The sequence below is a fragment of the Labeo rohita genome, chromosome 13 (assembly GCF_022985175.1).
Source record: "Labeo rohita strain BAU-BD-2019 chromosome 13, IGBB_LRoh.1.0, whole genome shotgun sequence".
Lineage (NCBI taxonomy): Eukaryota > Metazoa > Chordata > Actinopteri > Cypriniformes > Cyprinidae > Labeo > Labeo rohita.
In genome coordinates, this window is record NC_066881.1 from 19745153 (window position 1) to 19772760 (window position 27608).

At 37.4% G+C, this 27608-nt stretch overlaps 1 protein-coding gene across 2 annotated transcripts; it reads left to right on the top strand.

Annotated features, from left to right (window-relative positions):
• On the top strand, positions 1-27111 carry b3gat2 (beta-1,3-glucuronyltransferase 2 (glucuronosyltransferase S)). 2 transcript variants are annotated; one of them, XR_007828910.1, is made up of 5 exons: positions 1-1153; positions 6730-6874; positions 16731-16879; positions 17202-17316; positions 26936-27111. XR_007828910.1 is itself a non-coding variant. In XM_051125409.1 (4 exons), exons 1-4 carry the CDS (start codon positions 587-589, stop codon positions 27020-27022), a joined length of 948 nt encoding a protein of 315 aa, XP_050981366.1. In that variant the 5' UTR covers positions 19-586; the 3' UTR covers positions 27023-27111. The 2 variants fall into 2 exon arrangements, 1 of the variants encoding a protein (XP_050981366.1); XM_051125409.1 differs by lacking the exon at positions 17202-17316 and having other exon boundaries at positions 19-1153.
• The last annotated feature ends 497 nt before the right edge of the window (positions 27112-27608 follow it).

A 27608-nucleotide genomic window follows, 5' to 3' on the forward strand; every position in this document is an offset into this window, starting at 1 on the left:
TCTGACAAGTATGTGAATATTACATTAAAGTCTGCTATCGCGCAAAAAAGAAAAAAAGACTACAATGCAAGCTTCTCTCGCTCTCTGGCGCGCAGGTGGGGAGGGTGAAATCTCAGTTTGAAGTCTCAGTCTTCCTCATTTCAGCGGACTACAGCAGCGCCTGTCGCACCATCAGCTCAGTCCCATCATTCGATGCAGTTTTGAGTAATCATTACACCTATATGGATTTATTTCACTCCAAGCTATGCCCGTGACCAAAACAATGACCTGTTGTTATTTTTGGTACTGTTTTCTGCGCTGAACGACTGGAGATTCCCTATACAGGGAGCATCATCTCAGGGAACGGACTCTCTGGTGGAGCGCAGGACGGGATGGGATCGCAACAGCGCGTTTAGGAAACGGGAATGGGAAGTTTAGACGTTCGTGGACTACGGATACCGGCTAAAACACGCGAGGGACGGCTTTAAATGAAGTTTAAAAAGTAATAACACGCAGTAATTGAATAATCGCCTCTGAATGAACTGCTCTGTTTGTGGCTGGCTGTTATTTCTTCACAGTAAGCAGCAGCGCTGGTTCTTCGGGCACAATGAAATCCATCTACTCTCGCTTTTTCATTCTTCTTCCGTGGATCTTGATAGTGATCATCGTGATCGACATCGACACGAAGAGACTGTCTGTTCGGAACACGGCCAGCTTTTATTTGTCTCGGCTGGGAAATGTGCAGCAGCGGCAGGTCGTTAGGACGACTCGGACCAGCAGCAGCAGCACCACAGCCACCAGCAGCAGGAGTAACGCCACATCTCTCCCGGTCATTTATGCCATCACTCCTACTTACAGCCGAGCGGTGCAGAAAGCAGAGCTCACCCGCTTGGCAAATACGTTCCGCCAGGTTCCACAGTTCCACTGGATCGTGGTGGAAGACTCAAACTCCCACACGGAGCTGGTTTCCCGGTTTCTCGCCCGCTCTGGGCTGAGATACACTCACCTGAACGTGTTCACCCCGCGCAGGTTCAAGCGGACAGGGATGCCCCGAGCGACCGAGCAGAGGAACTTAGCGCTCGGCTGGCTGAGAGGACATCGCTCCTCCAAAGATACAGGAGTCGTTTTCTTCGCGGATGATGATAACACTTACAGCCTTGAGTTATTTGAAGAGGTAAATACGACTTATTGAGATGATTGGTTAAGGATTGATATGAAATTTGAAAAATAAAGTATATTTGGTTAGAAAACCAATGACAATATAAATGTTACATGGAGATGTGGCTGGGGTTCTCAAGAAACCCCTGCTGGTCCAAATCATAAGAGCTCACCTCCATGAATCCATGACATTCTGTTGTCTAGACATGGCTGGGATTTGCTATATGGTTAACAGGGTGTTGCTACAATCTGCTTGTTTACCCGGATCAAAAGAATCCCACCCCTAAGTCTCTGTAATATCCCGGTCCTAATATATGTGCCTGGACCACAAAATCAGTCATAACAGGGTCCATTTTCTGAAATAGTGATTTATACATTATCTGAAAGCTAAATAAATAAGCTTTCCATTGATGTATGGTTTGCTAGGATAGGAGAATATTTGGCCGAGATACAACTATTTGAAAATCTGGAAACTGAGGGTGCAAAAAAAAGAAAATCACCATCAAAGTTGTCTAAATTAAGTTCTTAGCAATGCATATTACTAATCAAAAATTAAGTTTTGATATATTTATGGCAGGAAATAAATAAATAATCTTCATGGTACATGATCTTTGCTTAATATCCTAATGATTTTTGGCTTAAAAGTAAAATCAATAATTTTGACCCATACAGTGTATTTTTGGCTGTTGCTACAAATATACCTGTGCTACTTAAGACTAGTTTTGTGGTCCAGGGTCACATACAGTATATGATCCATCTGAAAAAGGATGTGCATTTCAACATGAGTTAATTTTGCTCCAGGGTGAGCAGCACATTAATATATGCCCATCTTATTTTTTTAGATCTATACATGCTTTACAAGGTCTGGTATATAGACACAATCCAGTGTCCTTACAGTATTTACTTTGAGAACCTGTTGAAAATCTAAAAATTTAAAAAAGCAATTAAACTTACATGCCACATTAAAGTCAATTCAAGCTCTGTACAAAATGCTTTTGTACTCTACAAGGTTGCTGCATTACATTTAATTAGAGCGAAAGAGGAAACGTGGCAATAAATAACTTGCAACGCATCAGGAGACTTCGCTGTGACATCTGTCCCCATGGACATTCATGTGATGTGTTTTATCACGCCATTGCCATCTATTTCTTATGAGTCTCAAAAGCACAGCGTTTGACGCACATAAGCGAAGGCGACCCAGTATACTGTGTAGCCAAGCAGAGTGAATTAACCCAGTTTAAGGCAGTGGAAGTCACAGAGAAACGAGAGACTGACCTGACAGCTGGGAAATTAGGATTTGTCTGTTTAAACGGTTGTCTGTGGACGACGGATGAAACAGATAACACACAGCGAAGCGATGAGTGGAAAGACACTTCATTTGAGGATGTGTCTTACACAAGTTAACGCTTTTCTCTATCTTCCACACATTAAAAACCTTTCAATTCTGCACATACTTCTTCAGGATATGTTTTTGATCAAGGATTTTGGTAATTAATTTTGGCTTTATTATTATTTACTCTCATGTCATTTACTACAGTCGAAAGGGAGAAATTTGAAAAAAATCTTTAAATCAAGGGGACCAAACAAAAACACCATAAAGTAGTTTGTATGATGAATAGACCAAAATTTAAATGAAAGTTATTTACCTTATTTTTCATGCAAGAATGGCCGCAGCCATTTGTAAACTTAACGTGTATGGCTTCCGGCGCCATTCGCATTCCAATTATTTTTAGCTGTACAAAACAGCTCATTATGCTGCTTGGCTAACAATTTAGATTAGGGAACACATATTCAGTATTAAGAGTTTTCCCTCAATAAACTCTTAATTTGTTGCTTATTAATAGTAAGGTAGTTGTTAAGTTTTGGTATTGGGTTGGGTTAAGGGATCTAGAATATGGTCATGCAGAATAAGACATTAATATATGCTTTATAAGTACTAATAAACAGCCAATATGTGAGTAATATGCATGCTTATAAACTACTAGTTAATAGTGAGAACTGGTCCTTAAAATAAAGTGCTACCACTGTGTTTTAATCAGAAACACATTGGTTTTGTAGTGCAAATATTTTTAACATTTACTGCACTTTGAAATTCTTTGTTATTCTCATAGCAGCTAATGAATCGGAAGCAATATTAATATTATGCAATATTACATAGTAAGTTTAGCATGCATTAAAGGTAGTGCACAAGTCATATGGACCACTTTTAACGTTATTTTATGGTGTTTTTTGGGTCCTTTTTGAAGTTTGACCAACATGGACACCACATGTGATGCAAGAATTGTCATTCTTTAATGTTGTCCCTTTAATCAACTTAATCTCATGAAAAAACATAATGATTCTACAAGTTTGTTTTTTAATATTAATTAATATGATGCAATTTGTTTCAAATTTCTGCAATTATTTATTTTCTTGAAAAAAAGTAGGCATGAAGGTTTACTACTAAAATTATCCAGAAGTGGGGCGTATAAATACAAATGTGTTGCTTTATTCGATGTCTGATGGTTGGACATTTCTTTTATTTGCCTGGAAAGCATAAAAAGGGCAACAGAAAGCTGACAGCAGTCAAGCGATGAGAGAAGAGCTTTCCTCCTCTATCCCATAACACCAAATCTTTTTCTCTCTCTTGGCTGTTGTTGAAACCCTGTACTTATAGCTCATCGTCTCATTTATCATCAATTATTCTACCCTTCTCTTACCTCTGCTTTTTCCCCCCGTCTAAGCCGTTCTCTTTGCCTCTGCCACGGGCCTTACTGCCCTCCTCATTCCTTCAATGCTGGCTTTGTGCATCTCTCCCTCCCTCTGCCTCTTTCACTTTCTCTCCATTTCTCCAGAACACAGCTGGACATGTGGATGAACACATGGAACAGCCCCTGAGGGGTAGAGCGCAGTGTCAGTATGCTGATGACCCCTGCTCTGCTCAACACAAACACATTACATAGCACAACAATGAGTCTCATTTGGCCACTTTCAACAGCTTGTGCTTCATAATGACAAATATTAATGACACATAGGAAATGTATTCATTTAGCACATACTGTTTTCCGCAACAAGAGATGTTACAGCTCGAGTGATTCATCCTCAGGAGACAGTAACATAAAAGAACTGCACTGCAAAGTCTCAAAATTGGCTTGAAAAGCACAAACTAGTACAGATATGTGACAGCAACAGTGAAACAGTTTGTTTTTAACTAACAGTTTAGTAAGGAGTACAGTGATCAAGTTCTGGTGGAAAAAATGTCTCAATGCTTGAGTATGTAAGATTATTCTACCATAAAGATTTTGAACGGAAATTCAGCATTAAACACACATCAGAACATATTTTATTATTCTCTGGATGGAAAAAATACAATTCCAATGACAAGCAGTCAAACTCACAACTGAAACATGATATAATTGATCACGAATCAGTTACTGCTACGTCGATAAATCGAAGAATCGTGATTCGTCGATCGATTCTAAGATCTTCCGAATGCATCACGAGTCTCTCTGGAATCGATTCTGAACTAATTCCAGTACAGAACCTAATAGGATGTTGCGCATGCGCGACTGAACGAATCACTCCCCGAGACGACTCGTTTGTCCCGAGTCACATTAAAGATTTGTTCAAAATAAACGAATTGCTCAAGAACGACCCATCACTAATTTTAACCACACTCTCAAATGCTCACGAATAACACCGCTTGTGCATTTGGCTGAGTCATATAATTACAGAAAGCTTTTATGACGCGAAATTTAATGTAAACACAAGCCACTTTGAACACTCTTGTAATTCGTTTCAACCTTTTAGAACTTTATAAATGATTATTTTACTTTCAAGTGTGTGTAATGAATTGAAAGCAAGCAAAGTACGGTTTCTAAAGCATGCACTGCCATCTTGTTGTTAAAAACTAAGCTCAGAATCGATTCGAGAGAGAATCGCGATGTATCGGAAAATCTCAGAATCGATGCAGAATAATTTCTGGATTCACGATGCATTGATTCTTGACATCACTGATTGATATCACATTCACAAAGTGACACAACTGAAGATAATTAAAAGAAAGAACGCTTATCTTGTATTTTTTATGTAAATATGTTAAAACAAGACATGCTTACTTAAGATTTCACACTCTTAAGATATTAAGACTTGTTTTGAAAGATAACACATTTTCTTCTACTGCTGTAGCAGTTGTCACTTGTTTAAAGTTTAATGTCAGTAAAACAAAATGCACTTATATTTTAGATAATATTAATGAAAAATCACAGTACTTCATGCAGTGTTTCTTCTCTTGTTTACAGAATTTCAGATATTGTTAATGGAAAGCAAGTCCGAGAAGACATAAAAAAGTTGAAATGTGATTTTGTGTTGTGTTGGCAGAACACGATCATAATGAAGTCATATTTAGATTTCCGTGGTACAATATACTGTGTATTCCCCTACCCAGCCTAGTGTCTTCTGTGCCACGCCACATCACAGCAAATTCTGCATTAGATTTATTGTTTTCAGTTGTAACCTGTCTTTCCTTAGAAATATAGTTCCTTACTAGATCCAATTTTGTTGTTGCATTGTTTGAATCCTCTCTGGAACTGTCAGGCAGCATGTAGAGTTGTGTTATCGAAGGTGATTTTGCCTCCCTAAAGATATTGAACACACTCGTCTACTACAAATTTATTTCTCTGCACCGTGTTGTCAAAATGGGGCCAGACTTTCTTATTCCCTGTCCCTGCAGGAAAACACATGGGTCACAAAAACTGCCAAATACAGATGCCTAGCCATAGCCGCCTGTAGCCTGAGAGCTCAGCTCAAAGAACAGTGTATGTGACATTGCATTTGATGGCTGTGCCTGTTGCCCTTGTTGTCAACTTCAACGCAAAAGGACGCTTGGCACCTGCAGATGACATCCTCTTTGCTACAGAGAATTCTTTGACTTTGCCTTTGAGCTGTGTTGCACTTTAAGAGCACCATTATGGAGATGGAGCCTTTGAAGAGAGAGAGGAAGACAGACATTAGAAACACAGCTAAAGGGGCAGCAGTTTGGGCTTCAAAGCTTGTCCGTTGCTTATGGCCGCCAGCCACAGGCACGTCACCCGACCGCGTACAGCACTCACATAAATAGCGCAACCATTAAATATTCAAAGGCTACTCCGACCATTTGTTTGAGAAATTGCAGCGACGCTCGTTTCCCCAGTGGCAAATAGTTTTTATTTTTATTATATATGAAGGAATAAAGGGAAAACAAGATTCTTTCAGCGGTATGTTTAAAATTCCTCCAGGAAGATGGTATCTTGTTGGAAATGACGGTTTTAGTGTTGGCGGGTGGTTCAATCAGATGCGATCGTGTTTATGAAACTGAAGAGCGATGTGTGCTGTCTCCAGCAGACTGCAGGTGGACGGACTTATTTGTGCTGAAAATGAGCCAGGATTTTATAATAAGCCATGCTGTGTGTGGCGGCACTACGCTTGCTCCTTTAAAAAATAATAATAGACTAAGTACTGCATATATAAAGACTGGGGGTGCACAACAAACCTGTGCAGCTCTTTATGATAACTTAGGGTGATTGTGTTTGTAATGTTATCATATTTATCACTGCTCTGTCTTCTGCTATTCAGATGCGGTCAACCAGGAGAGTGTCAGTGTGGCCGGTGGGACTCGTTGGAGGAAGGAGGTACGAGCGTCCCTTAGTGGAAAAGGGGAAAGTGGTCGGCTGGTACACAGGCTGGAAGGCCGACAGGCCGTTTGCAATTGACATGGCTGGTAAGACACCGCTAAGATCTCGTTAAATTCTTGTTAAACCCAAATGCACGGTCATTAAAATACTACTGATTGTTATTACAACAAAACTGAACGATAATGGTGTATAAAACTCTTGCTGCAACTTTGTTACCTGCCCAGGGAAAAAAGGTGAAAGGTGAAAGAAAGTGGCAAATTTTATGTTTTACACTATATGCAGAATGAAACGTTAACACAAAAGCATGCATTCACACTGCACAGCAAAATTGCAGCAAAATCACAGACAATTAAGTGATTTCCAGGTTATTGTACTCTGTGGCTCAAAAATATAAAATGGTATTTTACATAATGATATCAGAGTGCATTGAAAACCATGGAGCAATCTAAACCATCTCCAATTACAAAATTATTTGTCATTATATTAAAAAAAACTGTGTTGATAAATGGGTTTATAGTGCAGTTTCTTCATATTTTCTACCTGTGAGGCAAAAACTCACTCAGTGCTGAAACTGCTCACTGGAAATAGTTAAGATATAGTTCACCCAAAAATGAAAATTCTATCATTAATTACTCACTCTCATGTCGTTCCAAACCCGCAAGACCTTTGTTCGTCTTGGGAACACAAATTAGGTTACTTTTTGATTAGATTTGGGAGCTTTCTGACCCTGCAATGCAACTGACATGTTCAAGACCTAGAAAGGTAGTAAGGACATTGTTAAAATAGTCCATGTGACATCCTACCTGGTCTCATGGCAAAAACATACCCGGGGCACTTTTTCGCGAGACACGAAATACGTACCAATAAGTACATATCACTGCAGTTTCCAAAAGAAATGAACACGAGAGGCAGTAAAACTCCAACACCTTTTATTCCTTTTCTCACAAAGTATGATTTACAGAGTTTCGATTAATAAAGCATAATTTATTTGAAGAATATGACTTCAAAACAATTTTAACATGCTGGGAGACTATGGGTTTTCATAGATAGTAGGTTGTTTGGTAGCAGTATGGAGATGTACTTGAGAGGTGAAGAGCTCCAGTATGAATCCCGTGTAACTACGGTTCGACAAAACAGTTCAAATCTGCACACAAGGAATTTTATGAAAAAGTTTTGCATTTGTTAACACTGTCAGGTAGGTTTAGGGTTGGGTTTGGTGTAGGGCATATTGCCAACACGACAGAGTTCCTGGAGGTCTACCTTCCTGCGGAGTTCAGCTCTAACCCTGATCAAACACAACTGAACCAACTAATTAGGATCTGAAGGAGCACTTGAAAATTACAGACAGGTGTGTTTGAACAGGGTTGGAACTAAACTCTGCAGGAAGGTCGATCTCCAGGAACAGGATTGGGCACCCCTGCGATAGAGCATTAACTTATAGCGACAGTCCCCGGATTTTTTAAACTCTGAACTGTCACAACACGTACCCGAAGCAATGTAATAAAAACACACCAATGCACACCTATATCAACGTAATATAATGTGCCAGGGTTCACGTATTGAACGTGTTGTAGCGTCACTCAGTGGACATTTGTCTTTGAAACTGCCGTGAAACATGCAGTAAGGTACGTAAAAACTGTGCTGCAGAAAAGTACCCAGAGGTGCGTATTTTTATGAGACTGGGTTGGTGAGATCAGTGGTTCAACGGTAACTTGTGGTTTGGAACAACATGAGGGTGAGTAATTAATGAGTTAATTAATGAATTATTGAATTTTCATTCTTGGGTGAACTATCCCTTAAAGATGAGCACACTGAAAAACAATTACAACAAACTATGCCTTAGACATTTAAAATCCTATGCATCATGGCTTAATGGGGTTTTTACATCTGGTTTAGAATTTCAGATTAAGCAGTTATTTAAAAAAGCCGCTTGACCAGCTCCTGGAAATATCTGTAAATGTCTTTTCCTAGAATTAAAATATTCATAAACCCTGAACATGATCTGGCTCACTCCCTTGAGTGCCACAGACAGATTTTTGACAATAGATTCCACTTGTTAAATAACAGGTTTCTGGTGACTGGCACTTTCCGTCACCCAGATGGTTTTGAATTCCAGAACTAATTTGTGCAAATCACTTAACACCTCAAGCTATACACTAAACTACTTTTTTTTACACACTGCCCATCTGAAAGCTTCCATTTAAGTTACATTTATTCATTAGACAGATGCTTTTATCCAAAGTGATTTACAGTGCATTCAAGATATACATTTTTATCAGTATCCCAGTTCTCCTGGGAATCAAACCCATGACCCGTGGCATTGCAGGTGAGCTACTGTGACCAATTAAACATCCATCAACAGACTTGATAAAGACATTTTTAAAGTTCAGAACCATTACTGTAAATGTCTTAAAGGTATTGGAGAAGCAGAACAACATTAGCTGGAGGCATTATGTCTTCAAGTTTCACCACAAGGTCTCTCAATTTTATTTAATGTTATTAAGGTATTGAACTTACGCCATCTATATCCCTGTCCATCTTCTCTGCGTTCTGAAGGATATTCTGCCCACGTTATACCATGTGCTGCTAATAATCACAACATCAGCTGTGTGAGGAGCAGCTTGCCTGCTCAGATAAGCAGATGGGACTTCTTTGCAGTTTGGTTGTGTTGATACTTTCCAGACTGCCCCTCACTGAAGTCATTTCAAACAGGCATAAAAAATCGGCCCAATGCAGACAGCAAAGCGGTTCCTATATAGAGAAACCATGCAAAAGGAACGTTCTAAGCTGAGGGAAAAAACTGAGAGATACTAGAGAGTCTTCTGAAGATGTCCTGGCTCTTTCCAGCTTTATAATGGCAGTGAATGGGTGTGGAGATTTTGAAGTCCAATAAAGTGCATCTATCCATCAAAAAAATGACTTCAAAGGGTTAATAAAGGCTTTCTGAAGCGAATTGATGTGTTTGTGTAAGAAAAATATCCATATATAAAACTTTATAAACCGTAATCTCTAGCTTCCACTAACTGTCATATGCACGTTCACAAGAGAGTGGTGTTCGAGCGGATGACGTAGGACGTAGGTGAACACACAATTGCAGAGGAGAGAACAAAACATCGGTCACAAATTAGAATTACAAAACGAGGATTAGTAAAGAAGTCTGAAGGATTTCGATTAGGGCTGCCTCCTAATAGTCGACTAACCGTTATTCAACGAGAAAGCTTGGTCAACCAAAATTGTATTAGTCGCAGAAAAAAAAAGTTGGCACAGTCACGCACTCCGTCCATCGTTAACAGCTGGTCTATGTGGTAATATAGTACATCGGGCAGGACATCCAGGCGTTCAGCTATCATTCAACAACCTCAAATATGGCTTATCATCTGAAAGATGTATGTAGTAGCAACTTTACATGGCAGCTCAATGCAATGTTGATGTAGAAAATGTGCGCTATTGAAGTGTCTGTGCGGGAGTGTGGAATCTGAATAGTAGCACGCTTACTGCATGACAGAGGGATGTGCAGGTGCGGTCACTTGCTCTTAAAATACGCCGTCATTTTTGGGCATACAGATAAACATAATACATCTTTCGAATCTCCAAAGTGATGGCACGTTTATTTGTGAGCACTCAGAACAACAACGAAACGTTGTGCTTTTGTAAAATAATTAAAGCAAACCGGATTTGCTTTCTGCCATCCCGATTTCTGTGAACTTGAATGCGTCACTCAGAGTGAAATGTCTATTTTTTTTTTAAATGAACCTTCAAGTAGGAAAAGAATATTCTCAGATTTTGTTATCTGTATGAAACATGCATACATGTGCATCACTACTGCGGAGATGAGTCAGTGTCACCAACTTCATCTCTTAAGCTGAAAAACAAAGAAAGCACTAGATTATCAATAAATTATTAAAACGTTAATGCAGTCTTCTTGCTGTTTTTCCCTGATACATTCGTAATTATTATATCTGTCGATGCACTGTGGCAAGCTTTTGCTGCACGTGTTTGAGCATTTATTAAGTTATGTAGGCAATTGAAAGTTTAGTAAGATTTATATGGTTTTTATTAAGATTTAATTAGCGACTACTAGTTGACCAAAAAAATGTAAAAAAATAATAAGCCATGAGGAGACTGTTTCTTCTTTGCTATAAACAAAACTTGGTTCTCGTGAGACTAGCATATTCTCACCGGAGCTTATGCTACGTCTATGTCCTACGTCATCCACTGGAATGCCACTCTCTCATGTACACGAGTACAACAGTTAGCGGAAGTTAGAGACTACGGTTTAAACATTTTAAATATGGATATTTTTCTTACACAAAGACTTTGATTCACGAAGGATTTATTAACCCCCCAGAGCCGTGTGGAGTATTTTTTTTATCAAGAATAGATACACTTTATTGGACTTCAAAATCTCAACACCTATTCACTGCCACTATAAAGCTTGAAAGAGCAAGGACATTTTTTAATATAACTCCAATTGTATTCATCTGAAAGAAGAAAGTCATATACACCTAGTATGGCTTGAGGTTGAGTAAATTATGGGGTAATTTTCATTTTTGGGCGAACTATCCCCAAAAACGGTCTTTGTTTTAACAATGCTGTCATCTGTACACTATACTTTTCAAAAACCTTCCTGTTTCTAGTACAGGCAAAATCGTTATGCCATATAAACCCTAAATGGCTTTCCAGAGACTTCTCCATCTCTGTTCTTCTCTGATGAAGCAAGCTGCTAACCTCCACCCAACTGCTGAGACCATCAGAACCTTCAAGAAAGAGCTGAAGACACAGTTCTTCCACAAGCACTTAACTAAAACACAACCATAAACAAAGGCACTTCCTATAATAACTCCTGGCACTTGGCACTGTGTATTGCAAATCCTGTTGGCTCTTCTGATAAATTGCTTGTGATGTTTCACATTTGTAAGTCACTGTGGATAAAAGCATCTGCTAAATGACTAAACGTAATTTGGAAGCTGACATGTCAGGCTGGTCGGGATTCCCAAACAGAGGGATGTTAAAAGCATCTGTGTTTACACATTTTAAGGAAATCAGTTTCCAAATGGCTTAGTTTACTATCATAGTATTGCAACAGTAAAAAAACAACAACATGCTATTACAAAGCATAACAGGTGAAAAATATAACAAATAACCTGTAATTTAGGTAAAAGTGAGGTGATGGGGCAACCACTCGCTATCGGCTCCGTATAATTGGCGAGAAGCACCTTCACCAAAGCTAAATTCAGCAATTTCTCTGTGCATTTTTAGCAAACGTGAGCTCTCAGGCAATGCATTAAAGAGGGTGGGGTGAAAAGATGCTGACAGGTTGGAAACATCCTAATGGAGAGAGGCAGGGCTCATATGCAGCTCGAGGGAATGAATACCACGTCAGAGATAGCAGTGCGTAGTTGAAGCAATCCCTAATTCCCCAGACTCCGGCGCTGCCGCTGGATATTATGCTGTTCATGAAACTCTAATAACAAGAGATGGTATCATCTCTTCCTCATGTGATCTCCATTACTGCCACTATTGCTCCTCTTCCACAGCTTGTATTCTTCACACGCGTTCACTCGCCCATAACATCATCATCATTGTCATCAGAGATAATGTATTCATTGTCAAGCCCTACCTGACAGTGAGCACATCTCCCTTCACAAACACTTCACACAATGTATACGCTTCCTCACATCGCTGCCGTAGACTAAACGCACATTCTATGAGCTGTTTAAGGTTCATAAATCCGCCGGCTCTACTACACTTCTCCCTGAACAAAAGCTCAGAACAATGAGGATATTTAGTATTCCTGCCGTACGGCTTCTTCCGAGAGCAAACACAATAGCAGAGAAAAGGTCCTGAACCGCCTCTCTCATTGCTTTCAAGCACTGCTCTCACCTGAAGAGGAGCTCAAGTGCTTGTCTTAACATGGAAACCTTTTTAACACACAATAGCGACGTTTTACGCATTAGACGGAGAAGGGTTGAAAAGATTATGCATGAGAATAAACGGAAACAAAAAGCTGCATCTGTAGTGTACACAGTGATTAGGCCGTGCATGAGTCACACTAGCTTTTACATGATCATTTATATATATGCATCTCCTAAGAGTCTGGGGGACAATTTGCAGAATTCTATTTTACAAATGTATTATGTCTAAAATAAATGTTAAAAACTGATTACAACAGCTTCTTTGTTGTGGTGGGCACTATGCGACCTACAAGGGTTGCCAGGTAAAGAAAAACAAACCTAGCCAAGTTTTCTTCTCCGTCGGTGTTCCCTCTGCATCACAATAGCGTTCCGGGGGAAAAGAGGAGATTGCCTTACCCCCCGGTCTAAAAAACAACTCTTGCCAACAGGTTAAAAATTTGCCCAATTCCACGGTAAAACCATGGACTTGGCAACACTGCACGCTAAATATGTGATCCTAGACCACAAAACCAGTCCTAAGTAGCATGGGTATATTTGTAGCAATAGCCAACATGGGTCAAACTAATACAATTTTCTTTTATGCCAAAAATCATTAGGATATTAAGTAAAGACCATGTTTCCGTGAAGATATTTTGTAAATTTCCTACCGTAAATATATCTAAACTTAATTTTTGATTTGTAATATGCATTGCTAAGAACTTCATTTGGACAACCTTTGGACAACATGCGATTTTCTCGATATTTTTATTTATTTATTTTTTTGCACCCTCAGATTCCAAACTTTCAAATAGTTGTATTTCAGTCAAATATTGTTCTATCCTAACAAACCATAGATCAATGGAAAGCTTAGTTTTTCATGATGCATAAATGTCAATTAAAAAAACCTGACCCTTATGACTGGTTTTGTGTTCCAGCTTCACATGTTTGAAAACTGCCATTAAACTTATTTGAAACATTTACACCACCATTAATAAGTTTTGGGTTATAAGATTTTTTTGGTAACACTTTACTTGAAGTGTTTATGTATAATGTATTATAAATGGACATGAAAGGGTATAATCCATTACAATTATTCATAATGTGCATTGTAATACATTGTATCTTGTCGTAATTTCATCATTTTTGTCGTATGAATTCATAAGTTTTATAATGTATTAACTGTTCTTACAATTATCCATTATGGTCCAATGCATTATAAAGGTGCATTACAGGCATAATTAATGCATTAAAACTAATTTTATAATGCATTATACATAATATTTTGCTATTTGATAAAAAGACAATTTTGTAAAATATTATTTTTGTAATATTATTATTAACGCTTTTTATTTCTATATATTTTTGAATGCAGTTTATTCCTGTGATGCAAAGAAGAATTTAACTCCATTGCTCAAGAAACTTTTTTTTTTTGGTTAATAACCATGCGTTTTTTGCGGTTTAATATTTTTTAATACACTGTTTTTTAAATTCTTTGATGGATAGAAAGTTCCAAACAAAAACAGAAATATTTTGTGGTGTAAAAAGAATGACAGTTGGAATAAAACAGCAGATTGATTAAAGTACACAGCAATAAGCTTATATTGTACCTTAACAGAATTCAATCCTTTTGACATAATTTTATGTAAATAAGTAAATTATTAATGACGCTTAACATAAAACTAATCTAAAAAGTGCACTTTCCCATTTGCATTTTACAGACTGTTGTATGTTTGTATTTGCTTATTGTCCCTTATTAATTTTACACAGTTCCTTAATTACATATTTGCATAAACTAATATACTAATTATTTAATGATTTATGCATTGCATTTCCCGGGAAATGTAATTAGTACTGACAGTTCTGTGAGTGAAAGTACGTTTTTATCAACCATAACAACATAAACAGCTTTTCAGCACCACTTATGTTTACAAATTTGAAGGCCATCCTAATTAAAGACCTTGCAAAAGGCCGGTGCAACGCTACCCTGGTCATGTACGCTGTTGTTTTAAAAATCAAGATGTGAACCTTCAGGGTGGGTTTACTACACTGTTTACGCATTTAACTCAGCAGTGCATCTAGCCGTTGGTGCAACAGCAGAAACATGTCCGGCTCTTCAGCTGTATCAAAGCCCTGTCCCTGGATCTCTGAGCATAGGTTCTTACATCATTCTCCCAATACTCCAACAGGGACATCAAAAGGCAATATAGTCATTAAAAAAAGAAGAAAAGATCAAAAGAAAGGAGTTGGCTGGCCTTCAACTATTAATAAAGCTTGACAGTATGCATGTCGATCTGAGGGAGCGAAACCTTGTAACTACACAAGGACACAGTTAGCCAGGGCTTAGATGAACATTGCATTGCTGTCGTGAGCTCGCCTCTGCGGATTTCAGGGAAGCCCAGGTGGTTTTAGCTGGAACGCAGGCGTCCTAGAAAACAGCCTGTACCCAGGATAAAAAGCCCACAACAGAGGGTGATATTCCCTATAGTAAAATTTGAAAAGTCCTTCTGTTTTGTGGCCGAGACGGTGTCATCGAGAGAAATGGATGAGAGGAGGTGAAAAACTTATCCTGACCCACATGCAACAGTGGGACGGTTCAACCCGCTCCTATGAGAAATGCATAAGGTCAAGAGCGAGCTGGAGAGCTGTGTATTTGCATATAGTTAATAATACGGAGTAAATGAGAGAGTGTGCTTGAATATATAACGAGATTATCTGCACAATAATTAGTTTTGGATAAATTTGCCATAAACAACTTCAGGTCTGTGAACGTTTTGATTTATATTTAGTCCAATTTTTGGAGCTTGTGCCAAACCCAGACTGTCTCACTTGCAAACGAGGTCTATAATACAAGGAGAAAGCTATCTGTTAGCATTCCCATTCATCTCAGGGGCAGTTGCTCAACCCCTGGAAGTATGCGATCTGCTATTACAGCTCAAGGGCACGCACTTCTTTCCAAACTCAAATGGTTATTATGAGCTACAACATCAAAATACATTAATAAATACATTTTAAAGGGCACCTATTATGCAATACCACTTTTACATGGTGTTTGGACATAAATGTGTGTTGGCAGGGTGTGAACACAACCACCCTGCAATGATACAAATCCACCCATTCATTATTGTTTAATCCAAATTAAATCAAACCAGTCTCATTAGGCAGTGTGATGTCACATTGTTTAGGCCCCGCCCACAGCCACTGAAAAACAGCCCTGCATTACTAAAGTTTACACCCTCATCGTTTTGTCTTCGGTTGTACGCTGTCCTCTATTTTCTCTACGCTCGAGTAACTGAAATGTCAACAATGTCTCGTAAGCAATCTCGGTGTTCTGTGTTTCGAAGTAAGAATAAACATAAGAGTCTTCATTTTCTCCCAACATCTAAACCACTGAGAATGCAGTGGATTACTTTTATTTTTGAAGGTAATGTGCCTCAAAATGTACTCAAATACATTTATGTCTGCGCAAATCATTTCACTCCAGACTGCTTTGTGAATGTCATGCCGTTATAGTGCTAAGCTAACGTTTGAACCGTATTTGTGTGCGTATGTTATTGAAGTATTTTAATTGATCAGCGTCACACTGTTAGTTTGGTGGTGCTAGCAAGCACCTCTTTCCTGTACTGTCGAGACAGGTCTGCGCAGAGCAAGCCTTTGTGACATTACACTGTTTCATCCCACTTTCGTTGTGTTTGGCTTCCCATATGTATGGCTGAACACTGGTTCTCTCACTCTCAGATATGTTGCTTCTACCAACTGTTTATTGCTGACGTATACGCTACACCATCTTCTGAAGATAGGGCAGGAATATGCAGCTCATTTGCATTTAAAGCGATACCAAAAAAGCTATTTTTTTAGGCACGCCCCAAAATTTACATTTTCCACATTTTACAATAAATGATCTGTGGGGTATTTTGAGCTGAAATTGCACAGACACATTCTGGGGACACCCAAGACTAATATTACATCTTGTGAAAAGGGGAATAATAGGTACCTTTTGATTGAAATACCTGATTTATAATTTGCTTGCAAAACTTTTTGTCATTGGCAGGCTTTGCAGTGAACCTGCAAGTGATCCTGTCAAACCCACGGGCCCTGTTTAAGAGAAGAGGAGCCAAACCAGGGATGCAAGAATCTGATTTCCTCAAACAGATTACTAAGGTGGAGGACTTGGAGCCAAAGGCCAAGAACTGTACCCAGGTTAGTAGAGCAGCCTGCATTTGCATCCTTCATGCAAAATACTAGTTTTTGATGTTCTTTTATTTGTTCCTACAGTTAAGGTCATAAGTTTACATATACTTTGAAGAATCTGTAATGTTACCTGAATGATCCACAGTGGTGTTTTTGTTTAGTGATAGTTCTTCATGAGTCCCTTGTTTGTCCTGAACAGTTAAACTGCCTGCTTATCTTCAGAATAAATCCTTCAGGTCCCACAATTTCTTTGGTTTTTCAACATTTTTGTGTATTTAAACCCTTTCCAACAATGTCTGTATGATTTTGAGATCAATCTTTTCACACCAAGGACAACTGAAGGACTCATGTGCAACTATTACAGAAGGTTCAAATTCTCACTGATGCTCCAGAAGTAAAAACGATGCATTAAGAGCCAGGGGTGAAAACTTTTGGACAGAATGAAGGTGTGTACATTTTTTTCTTATTTTGCCTAAATATCTTCTTTTTCATGTAGTACTGCCCTATAGAAGCTACAGAAGATACTTACATGTTTCTCAGAAGACAAAATAAGTTTAAATTTACTCTTCAAATTCAATCTTCAAATTCCAAAAAAAATTTCTGAAGAACAATGGGCAGTTTAATTGTCATTCAGATAACAACACAGTATTAAGAATCAAGCATATGTAAACTTAAGGACGGGGCCTTTTTTTTTTATAAATTGAACTATTATTTTCTCTTGTGTAAATGTCTTTTATGTGAAATATCTTATTCAGGTCATTACTTAATAAAAATAACATGCATTTTGTATGATCCCTCTTATTTTAGTAACATAATTAACATTTTGCAGATTCTGCAAGGTGTATGTAAACTTTTGGCCTCAACTGTAGTCTCTCTTGAGTCTGAGTCATTAGTTTGGGCATTATGACTCAACCCTCATCTTTTGGTACAGCTTTGAAAACCTAACTTCATATGCCGGTTTATTCTTCTACAAATGTCAATAGCGAATAGCACTGTCAAGGAGCAACATTCCTATGCATTTGACTCGGTCTGATTCAAAGAGCTCCTGCATTCATCCGTGGCCCATTATCTCAGTCGCTGAAATCTCAAGCTCAGACCTCTTCACTCGGCTCACCTTACGTGTCAAAATGCTCTCTTCCTCCCCGTACCGCACGTCACGGCTCCTGCCATCATCATTATCACCCAATTACCCTAATGGTAGCCGCACTGGGTTATTAATAGTGACTATTAGCAGGGCTGACAATTCCACTAATCACCAACACCAGCAAGAGCAGGACATGTTTCCAACGTCAGCCAATCAGCTATGCGTCATTTTGCCAGACACAGCATAATATGTGCTTTGTAAACAGACTGCAGAGAGCGCAGGTTTACAATGCCGCGGCGGGTGTGAGCGTGTAGATATTGCACCCGTAAACTGAGTAGAAAGGCCACTGACAGTTACGAAGAAGTGCGAGTCGCTACTTGGACAAAGTGGGAGTTTAATATACTTAAATTTGTGGCTGCAGTCCAATTATATGAGGATGGCATTATGGAAGTAAACAAAAGGAAGCGCTTGTGCCAACAGTTATGGGTCCTCGTGATGGGCGTGAGCGGGCGCCTGTCCAAAGTGGAGCGCTGCCAGCGACGTCTTTTGGAAAGGTCACATTTGTAGAAGCGTTCTTGAGGGTCCCGGCGGATGACTGTGACTAAGCCTGCGGGCAGGGCGATATGGCTAACTCCCAGCATGCACTTCAAAATTAAGCACAGGGAGGCTGGGTAGGGTCATCTTATGTGAGTAATCAGACTGAACTGATGCGACAAGGAGGAAAGGGACAGAGGGAGAGAGGAAGAAGAAGAGGGCAAAGGGAATGTGTTTGAGATTGGCAGAGAGATGGCAAACATGCCATATAGATGGAGAGGTGAGTGAAGAGGGTGCGTGAGAAAGATTCACAGGATTATTTACAGAAGTCAGTGCATAGACTCTCCTATTTATTAATGTCAATCTCAATCATGCTCCTGCAGACCGGATCCTGCCAGACTGCTGTCATCGTGCCAGCATGCTTTACTCTGCCCACAACACAATCGCTCAAATTATTATTCTCTCTCAAGACTTCAGATGCTCATCCTGTTTAGATTCAAAAGAAACCCTCAGAAAAATCTTCAACACAAGCATTGCTTGAGAAAATGGTTTCATATAGGACAGCCCAAATTAATTTTTTCACATTTTTTCAATGGACCTGAAAGTAATACAAATTAAGTAACAGCTAAAATCCTATTATAGGGATATAATAATTGTGACCCTGGACCACAAAACCAGTCTTAAGTAGCACATGTATATTTATAGCAATGACCAAAAATACATTGTATGGGACAAAATAATCAATTTTACTTTTATACCAAAAATCTTTAGGATATTAAGTAAAGATCATGTTCCATGAAGATATTTTGTAAGTTTACGACCATAAATGTGTAAAAACTTTTTTTTTGATTAGTAATATGCATTGCTAAGAACTTTATTTGGACAACTTTAAATACGATTTTCTCAATATTTAGATTTTTTGCATCCTCAGATTACAGATTTTCAAATAGTTGTATCTCAGCCAAATATTGTCTTATTTATTCAGCTTTCAGATGATGTATATATATCTCAGTTTATAAAAATTGACCTTTATGACTGGTTTTGTGGTCCAGAGTCACAATTAGTTCACAGCAAAATCCCCTGTGTTAATTTAACACTCTGAGTGTGCACACATATAAACACTGAAGCAGTGTTGAAGTTAACGAGATAATTAGGTGATTAACGAAGTGATGATTGATCATTATTGAAGACACCTGATGTTAATAAGCAGAATCACCAAAGGAGAAAACCAAAATTTTTAAGCAACCATTATAGTGGTCAGTGTTTGCATTAGTTAGGCTCTTGACCCTTAAATCATCAATATTAGGTCTTGTTTGGCTGTAATTACTGAGTTATAACAGCCAGACAAGCAAAGAGCAAAAGTCAATAAGATGGCATTGACTGTGCTTGACTTAATCATCATATAGCGACTTGAATATTTGACATAGAATTTCCTTACAGATTACAAAAAAACTGTGAACAAAAGATCAGTTTTGCCATAATCAGACAGATGATGAAAAAAAGTTTATCTTAATTTAGACACACAGACATGAAGAATCAGTGTGAGAATCGCAACAACGGTGACCATCAAAAAGCGTGTTGTAGCCAATCAGAACTCATCCATGACTCCCATCATGCATTGCGGCATGAATAAATTATGAGAGTTCAGAGTTGATCTGTTTATCTGAATATGCCGTTTGTCACCATTGTTGAGATTCATGGGCTGGTTCTTGATGTCTATGTGTGCCTAGGTGAAATACTTTTTTTTTAATCAGGTTGTAAAAAAAATCTTTCCAAAATGTATAGGAAGTGCTGGATCTTCTGTGGATTGTCAAGGCTATTACAATAAGAAAAAAAAAAAAACCTAACTTAGAGATTAGACTCTAGGTGATTTACGTCAAACAATGAATATGTTAAAACATAATCACCTGGTGACTTGAGCTTTTGGCTTGTCTGGCTGTTTTAACTCAAAAACAGCAGCCAAACAAAATCTAATAACAAAGATTTAAGGGTCAAGAGCCCAACTAATGCAAACACTGACCACTATAATGGTTGCTTAAAAATTTTGGTTTTCTCCTTTGGTGATTCTGCTTATTAACATCAGGTGTCTTCAGTAATGATCAATCATCACTTTGTTAATCACCTAATTATCTCATTACCTTCAACACTGCTTCAGTGTTTATATGTGTCCACACTCAGAGTGTTAAATTAACACTGGGGATTTTGCTGTGTTTTAAAGTCATGCAAGATTCAATCCTATTTTTAGAAGTCACTTTCAGGTGTGTTTATTGCCCTGCTGAAAAAACAAAAAACAATACAACCCATCACAGATTTTGTAATGGTTTTACTGGTTATAATGGGGCTTGTATTGGTTTTAATAAAAAACTGTAATGGACCCTGTGGGTTTCAACTGGTAATTGGTCGCCTTCTATTGGTGGCTTGTTAAAACCAGTCAATCCTAATGGAATATGTCCCAAAACAAACTACAGAAAACTATTTTAATGGTTTTAATGGTTAAAAGTTGATGGTTTGTAATGTTTGTAATGGTATTTGTAGTGGAAACCATTATAATTTTCAGCAGAGTGGTAACACTTTACACTTAATGCATTAGCTAACATAAACTGACAATGAACAATACTTTAAAAGCATTTAACAATCTTCGTTAGCCTAATATTAATTTTAAATACCCACCTTTTCCTCAGTAACCGATGAGCGCCAAGTCACCGACATGATGGAATCTAACGTGCGTTTGGAGGCTCGTCTTCCGGTCTTCATAGAAATCCATGTTAAAACGTGTTAAAAATATCGACTGAATAATTAAACTAAAATTTTTTCAGTATAACTAATTTTGAAAATGAACGCAGGGTTAAGATGTGCTGTTGTTGGCTGCTACACTAACAGCAATAAGTTTAAGGAATTCCTGTCAAGTACTTGTTTTGCTTACCAGCAAATTGGTCGGTCAGGCGCCGCATGCCTTGGATAAACAATAACAAACAAAAACGAGCAGGGCTTGCAACGCTTGAGTTAAAATACTGTGTGAAATAGTAGAATAAAACGTTAAAACAATGCTCTTATTATTTTGTCGACAAAATCCCCCTAACTTCACCTCGATCAGGAGCTGTGGCTATGTAGGATAGGCTATGTGTGTTTTCAGTGCAGCTAACCACGAGTCGCCTCATGTCATCTTCCCTCTCATTAAACTATGACAGGTGAGTTACTGTAAAAAGCAGGTCATTGCGACACAATGAAGTGATGAAACTATGGCATCATGTGTTTTCATAGGGTTAACGCTATGTACGTTATATAAAATGCATTAACTAGAAACAAAGACCGGAAATGTACAGCGTCGTTCCAGTCAGGCGAGACTTGTATGCTAATGCATTTTTAGTCATGTGAGTTGTATACATTTACATTTAATATATTACAAATTAATATGAATTATGCAGAATAAATAAATAGAAAATGGTTCATTGTTAGCTCATACACTACCATTCAAAGGTTCAGAAGGATTTTTAAATGTTTTTGACAGATGCCTCTTATGCTCACAAAGGCTGCATTTATATATCAAACATCCAGTAAAAACAGTAATATTGTCAAATATTATTATAATTTATAATAACTGCTCTATATAAACATTTTTAAATGTAATTTGTTTTATGGGGAAGCTGAATTTTCAGCAGCGATTACTCCATTTTTTTAAATTATGATTAATGAAAACAGCTGTTGCCTAATATATTTGTGGCAATTTTATATTTCACATTCATATGATTAAATTTTCATTTTTTCATGATTCTTTGATGAATAGAAAGTTCATTTTGCAACCTTGTGTAATATTATGTTTACTCTCACTTTATCACTTTAATGTGTTCTTGCGAAAGAAATTAATCTGAGGAAAAAATCTTGCTGAAAAATCTTCTTGAGCCCAAACTTTTGAACAGTAGTGTACCAGTGAGTCTAAATTATGAAAATGGTAATATTTTCTGTAACACTTTACAATAAAGTTCATTAGTTAACATCATTTAACATGCACTAAAACAATCCTTCTACAGCATTTATTAATCTTAATGATCATTTCAACATTTACTAATGCATTATTAAAATCACAAGTTGAGCTTGTTAACATTAGTTAATGCACTGTGATCTAACATGAACTATCAGTGAACAACTGTAATATCATTAACTAACATTATCAAAGATTAAACAATACTGTAAAAAAAGTCATTGTTCATTCTTTGTTCATGTTAGTTAATACATTAACTAACGGAACCTTATTGTAAAGTGTTACTATTTTTTCTAAATAAAAACTTTAAATTATATTACTGAAGCTAAAATGGTAAAATTTTCTATTGCTATTTATTTGTGCTTTCATCTAACAACTTCTCTTTTTAAAAGCCAAAACAAGATATTGAAGAACAGGGATAGGATCTAGAGGAGCAGGGTGACAGAGTGTCTTCTCTCAGTCCTGGATCGCTTGAAGTGAGGTTTCACACTGTACAAATTGAAATATGTCTTTCAGAGACTTAACAAGACTTCGGCACACACTGCAATAATGACATTGACATCTACACACTTGTCTTACAATATTCTAACAGATACATATGCATAGAATAAGACTGCTCCAAGATTAGTTCAAAAAGTATGAAGGGTTTAAATTTTAATAACTTTTTCTTGAAACTCATTTACAATTACTAGAGCCCATGGGGACTGCAGGCTTCACACTCTGCCATACTGCTGTTATATCACTGCTTTCAACCTTTGCACACAGAGTTGTAGCCATTACATTATCGACATTAAAAATTAAAGGATTTATTACATATGAAAGCGGAAGCGCACAAGTTTAATTCTTCATGTATTATTACTTTGCTCCTATAAAAATTAGACATCACTGTGGGCAGCAAATGTCTTCAACAGCCGCACACAAACACAGCTAATGAAGTTTAACCACCCACAAACCAATTACAATTCACTTCAGGAACTTCCTAATTTAGTCTATCTCAGACCTTTAGACTTAAAGTTCTTAATGTAAAAACTTTTAGCCATATATAAAACCCTGTCCTACAGCTTACTGGGCCCTGGTAATATTTATCAAGGGAACAACGGGATTAGTAAAGTGTCAGACTCCTTCATAAAAAGCATTATTACAGACTTTACCAGAGGGATACATCTTGTTATAAAGCCACTACAGGACACTTTGGGTTACTTATAGGTTGCTGTTCCATGGTGCACCTTGTGGTTTTGCTAAATTAGCTTTATTATGCAAAACAAGCCAATCTGTATCACCATGTGTTCAGAAACTGGTGCGTCACACCTGGGTGCGGACATTTACCCATGCTCATTCCCAACACTCCCTCTATCTGATATAATTACGACATGTGACCAGTCCATGAGATCCCATTCCAGCACCCTTCACGCACCAACAGCCTGAAACACCTCCGCTGAGAGATTACGTGCAGTGACCTTATTTTCCGTTATGATGTACCTGTGTACGCTTCCTTCAAAATCCCTTTCATGGAAAGCCAGTTCATTTGGTGGCCATAGAGTGAAGATCATTTGAAGGAAAATACCACACTGTTCTACTATCTTGCTTGACAAAATATCCAATGGATTTTCAACAAAAACCTTTATTTTGTGAAATAAAGATTGAAAAAAAAAAAAAAAGTGATCAAAATTAGAGAGCAATAACCACTGTACAAAAAAAAAAAAAAAAAAAAAAAAAAACACAATTTGTTGAGTCAGCTTAAAATAATTTGTTACCCTGCTGCCTAAGCTGTACTAAGTAACAACTTAGATATTTGTGTTTGCTAAACTTAACAGATGGGTAAGTAACCCAGCTGCCTTAAAATTTTAAGTTGGTTCAACTCAAATATCTATGTTGTCACTTTTTTATAATTTAACATTTCAAGTTGAATAAACTTTTTTTGAGTTGAGTGAACTTAAAATTTTAAGGCAGCCAGGTTACAAATTATTTTAAATTGACTCAACAAATTGTTTTTACAGTGTAGCACAAAAGATTACAACTAAAATTTTAGAGAGTTACAGCTGTCAGGAATAAGTAGGAGGTGTAGAGACTCTTGCTTTGAATGACTTCAGCACATCTCTGGCCATCACTAATTTCTCACTGTGCTGGTGTGATCTTGGTCCAATCTTCCATAGTTTGGTAACTGTAGTGGGTTTCTTCGGCATAACTTTGTCACCTAGGATTTTCAGTTGGGTTTAAACTCTCTGGGGGGGACTCTGGCCGGGCCATTTCATTAATTAATGTTCTTAGCTTCAAGGAACTGTTTTACCTGCTTTGCAGTGTGACAGGCGCGTTGTCTTGCATAAAAATTGCAGAGTGATTGGGAGATGCTTGCAGGGAAGGAACTGCATGTTGCGGAGGTTCTGATAAATTTTGCATTCGCCCTGCCATGTAGCTGTGTAAGAGGCTAATCTCCTGCTGCAGAAACAAAATGCTTCCCATCAGACCCCAAAAAAAAAACTTGCTCATCATTAAAGTGAACTTTGGACTAGTTCTCCTCTCTCAAAGTTGAGCTTAGCTTTTGATTCTGTTTGCTGATGAGAGGTTTGGCCACTGCAGAATGCACTTTCAGTTCGACTTCTCTTAAATATGCCGAGACAGATCCCTACCTCATTCAGCACTGAACTGGCAAGCAATTCCAGCTGCAGCGTTGAACCGATTCCGCATTGAGAGTATCTGCATTGTGCTGTTTTGAATTAATGAATTCATGTAATTGTAAATCTGCAACATTGAAGTTATCACAGATTCGGAATGACCACTTTCTCTTGCAATGGCTGAACCCCATTGCTACCAGTAAATAGGGTTTGTCATATAGTTAAGGAAATTAGCACCAGATTCCAGATTAACAACTTTGAAGTATCTGTAAATGATCTCTAATTTTTAATCAGAGTTCTTATTCCAATATCTCATTTAAGTTTATTATACTTTGCTTTAGCATAGTTAATTTATGAAATATACCCCCTTCTACTCCTGTTAAGAATGACTTCAAATTTGACTAAGCAGTGACCTTGAAAATAGATACATTAGGTTGTTCTCTTTTATTTTATGACTGCGTTTTAGTGCCAAAAAATGTAAAAAAATTAAGATTACAAAATTAAATTAATTAATTAATTAATTTTGAGAATTTGAAATTACAAGAATAAAGTCAAAATATTTTGAGAAAGTTGAAATTATGAGAATGAAGTCGAAAAGTTTCAAGAATACAGTTGAAATTTAAAGAATAAAGTTGGTAAAAATTTTGACTTTACTGACTTTATTGACAAAATATTTTGACTTTATTTCAGAAATATTCCAACTTTACTTCTGAAATAATTTGATGCTATTCTCTCAGTATTGTCGAAATATTTAGACTATTTTCGCAATATTTTGACTTTATTCTTGCAATATTTCAACTTTATTCTCACAATATTACGACTCTAATCTCGTAATCCTAAAGTTAAAAAAAAAAAAAAAAAAATTTAACGTGGCACTAAAACACTGTCGTATGATCTCCACTTTACAACATACAGTCTCTGTGTTTGGTTTCCCATATTCTAAAATACCTAATTTTGGTATTTTTATCATTTTTATCATACAACTGATTTTTAGTGCCACGCTATAAAAAAAAAAAAAAAAAGAATGTCAAAGAATGTTCAAGAATGTTGAAGTTATGAGAATAAAGTCAAAATATTACGAGAATAAAGATGAAATAATGAGAATAAAGTAAAAATATTTTAAGAATAAAGTCGAAATATGAGAATAATGTCAAAATGTTTCAAGAATACAGTTGAAAAATTTCGAGAAAAAGTTGAAATTTTAAGAATAAAGTCAATAAAAATTTGGACTTTACTGTCAAAATATTTCAACATTATTGCCAAAATATTTCAACTTAATTCACGCAATATTTCGACTTTATTCTCGCAATATTTCAACTTGAATATTCTTGCAACATTACGACTCTAATCTCGTAATCTTAAATTTAAAAAAATAATAATGCCACGTTTATGGCACTAAAACACTGTCGTATGATCTCCACTATACAACATACAGTCTTTGTTTCCACACACGTGCTTGGTTTCCCATATTCTAAAATACCTGATTTGGTATTTTCCTAATTTTAATCTTATGACTGCGTTTTAGTGCCACGTAAAAAACAAAAAAATCGTAAAATTATGAGATTAAGTCAAAATATTTCAAAAATAAAGATGAGATTATGAGAATTTCATATTGTTTCAAGAATAAAGTTGAAATGTTTTGAGAATAAATGTCTTCAAGAATAAAGTCGATAATCATTTTGACTTTATTGCGGAAATATTTAGACTTTTCTTGATATATTTTCACTTTATTCTCGTAACATTTTAACGTTATTCTTGCAATATTTCCACTTTGTTCCCGCAATATTTCGACTTTGTTTCCTCACGTGCTTGGTTCCAATATTCTAAAATACCTGCTTTCAAATGCTTTCTTTCAGGTCCTGGTCTGGCATACCCGCACTGAGAAGGTCAACCTGGGTAACGAACCAAAGCGACAACAGGACTCTGTCTATATAGAGGTCTAGCGAGCAACACGGCACTAAGACTGTCACATAACACTGGATGAAGGCCCGCCATCATCAGCACTTTCCAAAAAACGATGGCCACCTTTAAACTTTCAGATACCTGCTCTGGCGGAAAAGACATGCCAAGCCGTCTTGGGATTCTCTACTGACAGTGACACACTGTATGTGCTGGACGTTCTCACTGTGGCGTCACACTGGATTACCTGTAACGTGGTAGAGGAAAAACCATGGATAAGGGGTTTTAAAATAGCAACTGTACGTGAAAACTTGATCTTATTCCCAATGCGGTAGTCAACAGACCATTTTGCAGACTCTGGACACTCGGAGAATCAGATCAATGCCTGTAAATGCGGAGGAAAAGGACCAGGTGCTTGAATAATGTACAGAGAGGTCGAGTGGTGCTGAAGAGAATCGACCATCCAGGAAAATAAAAGGAAGAGTGGATAAAAAAGCCTGGAAATACCCATCTAAAGCGTGAGACACCATTACAAGGACAGAACTTTTGGATTACAACTGTCTTTATTCCAAACGACCCTCTTTAAAAGCAAAAAAAAAGGAAAAAAAAAAGAAAAGATAACTTTACAAT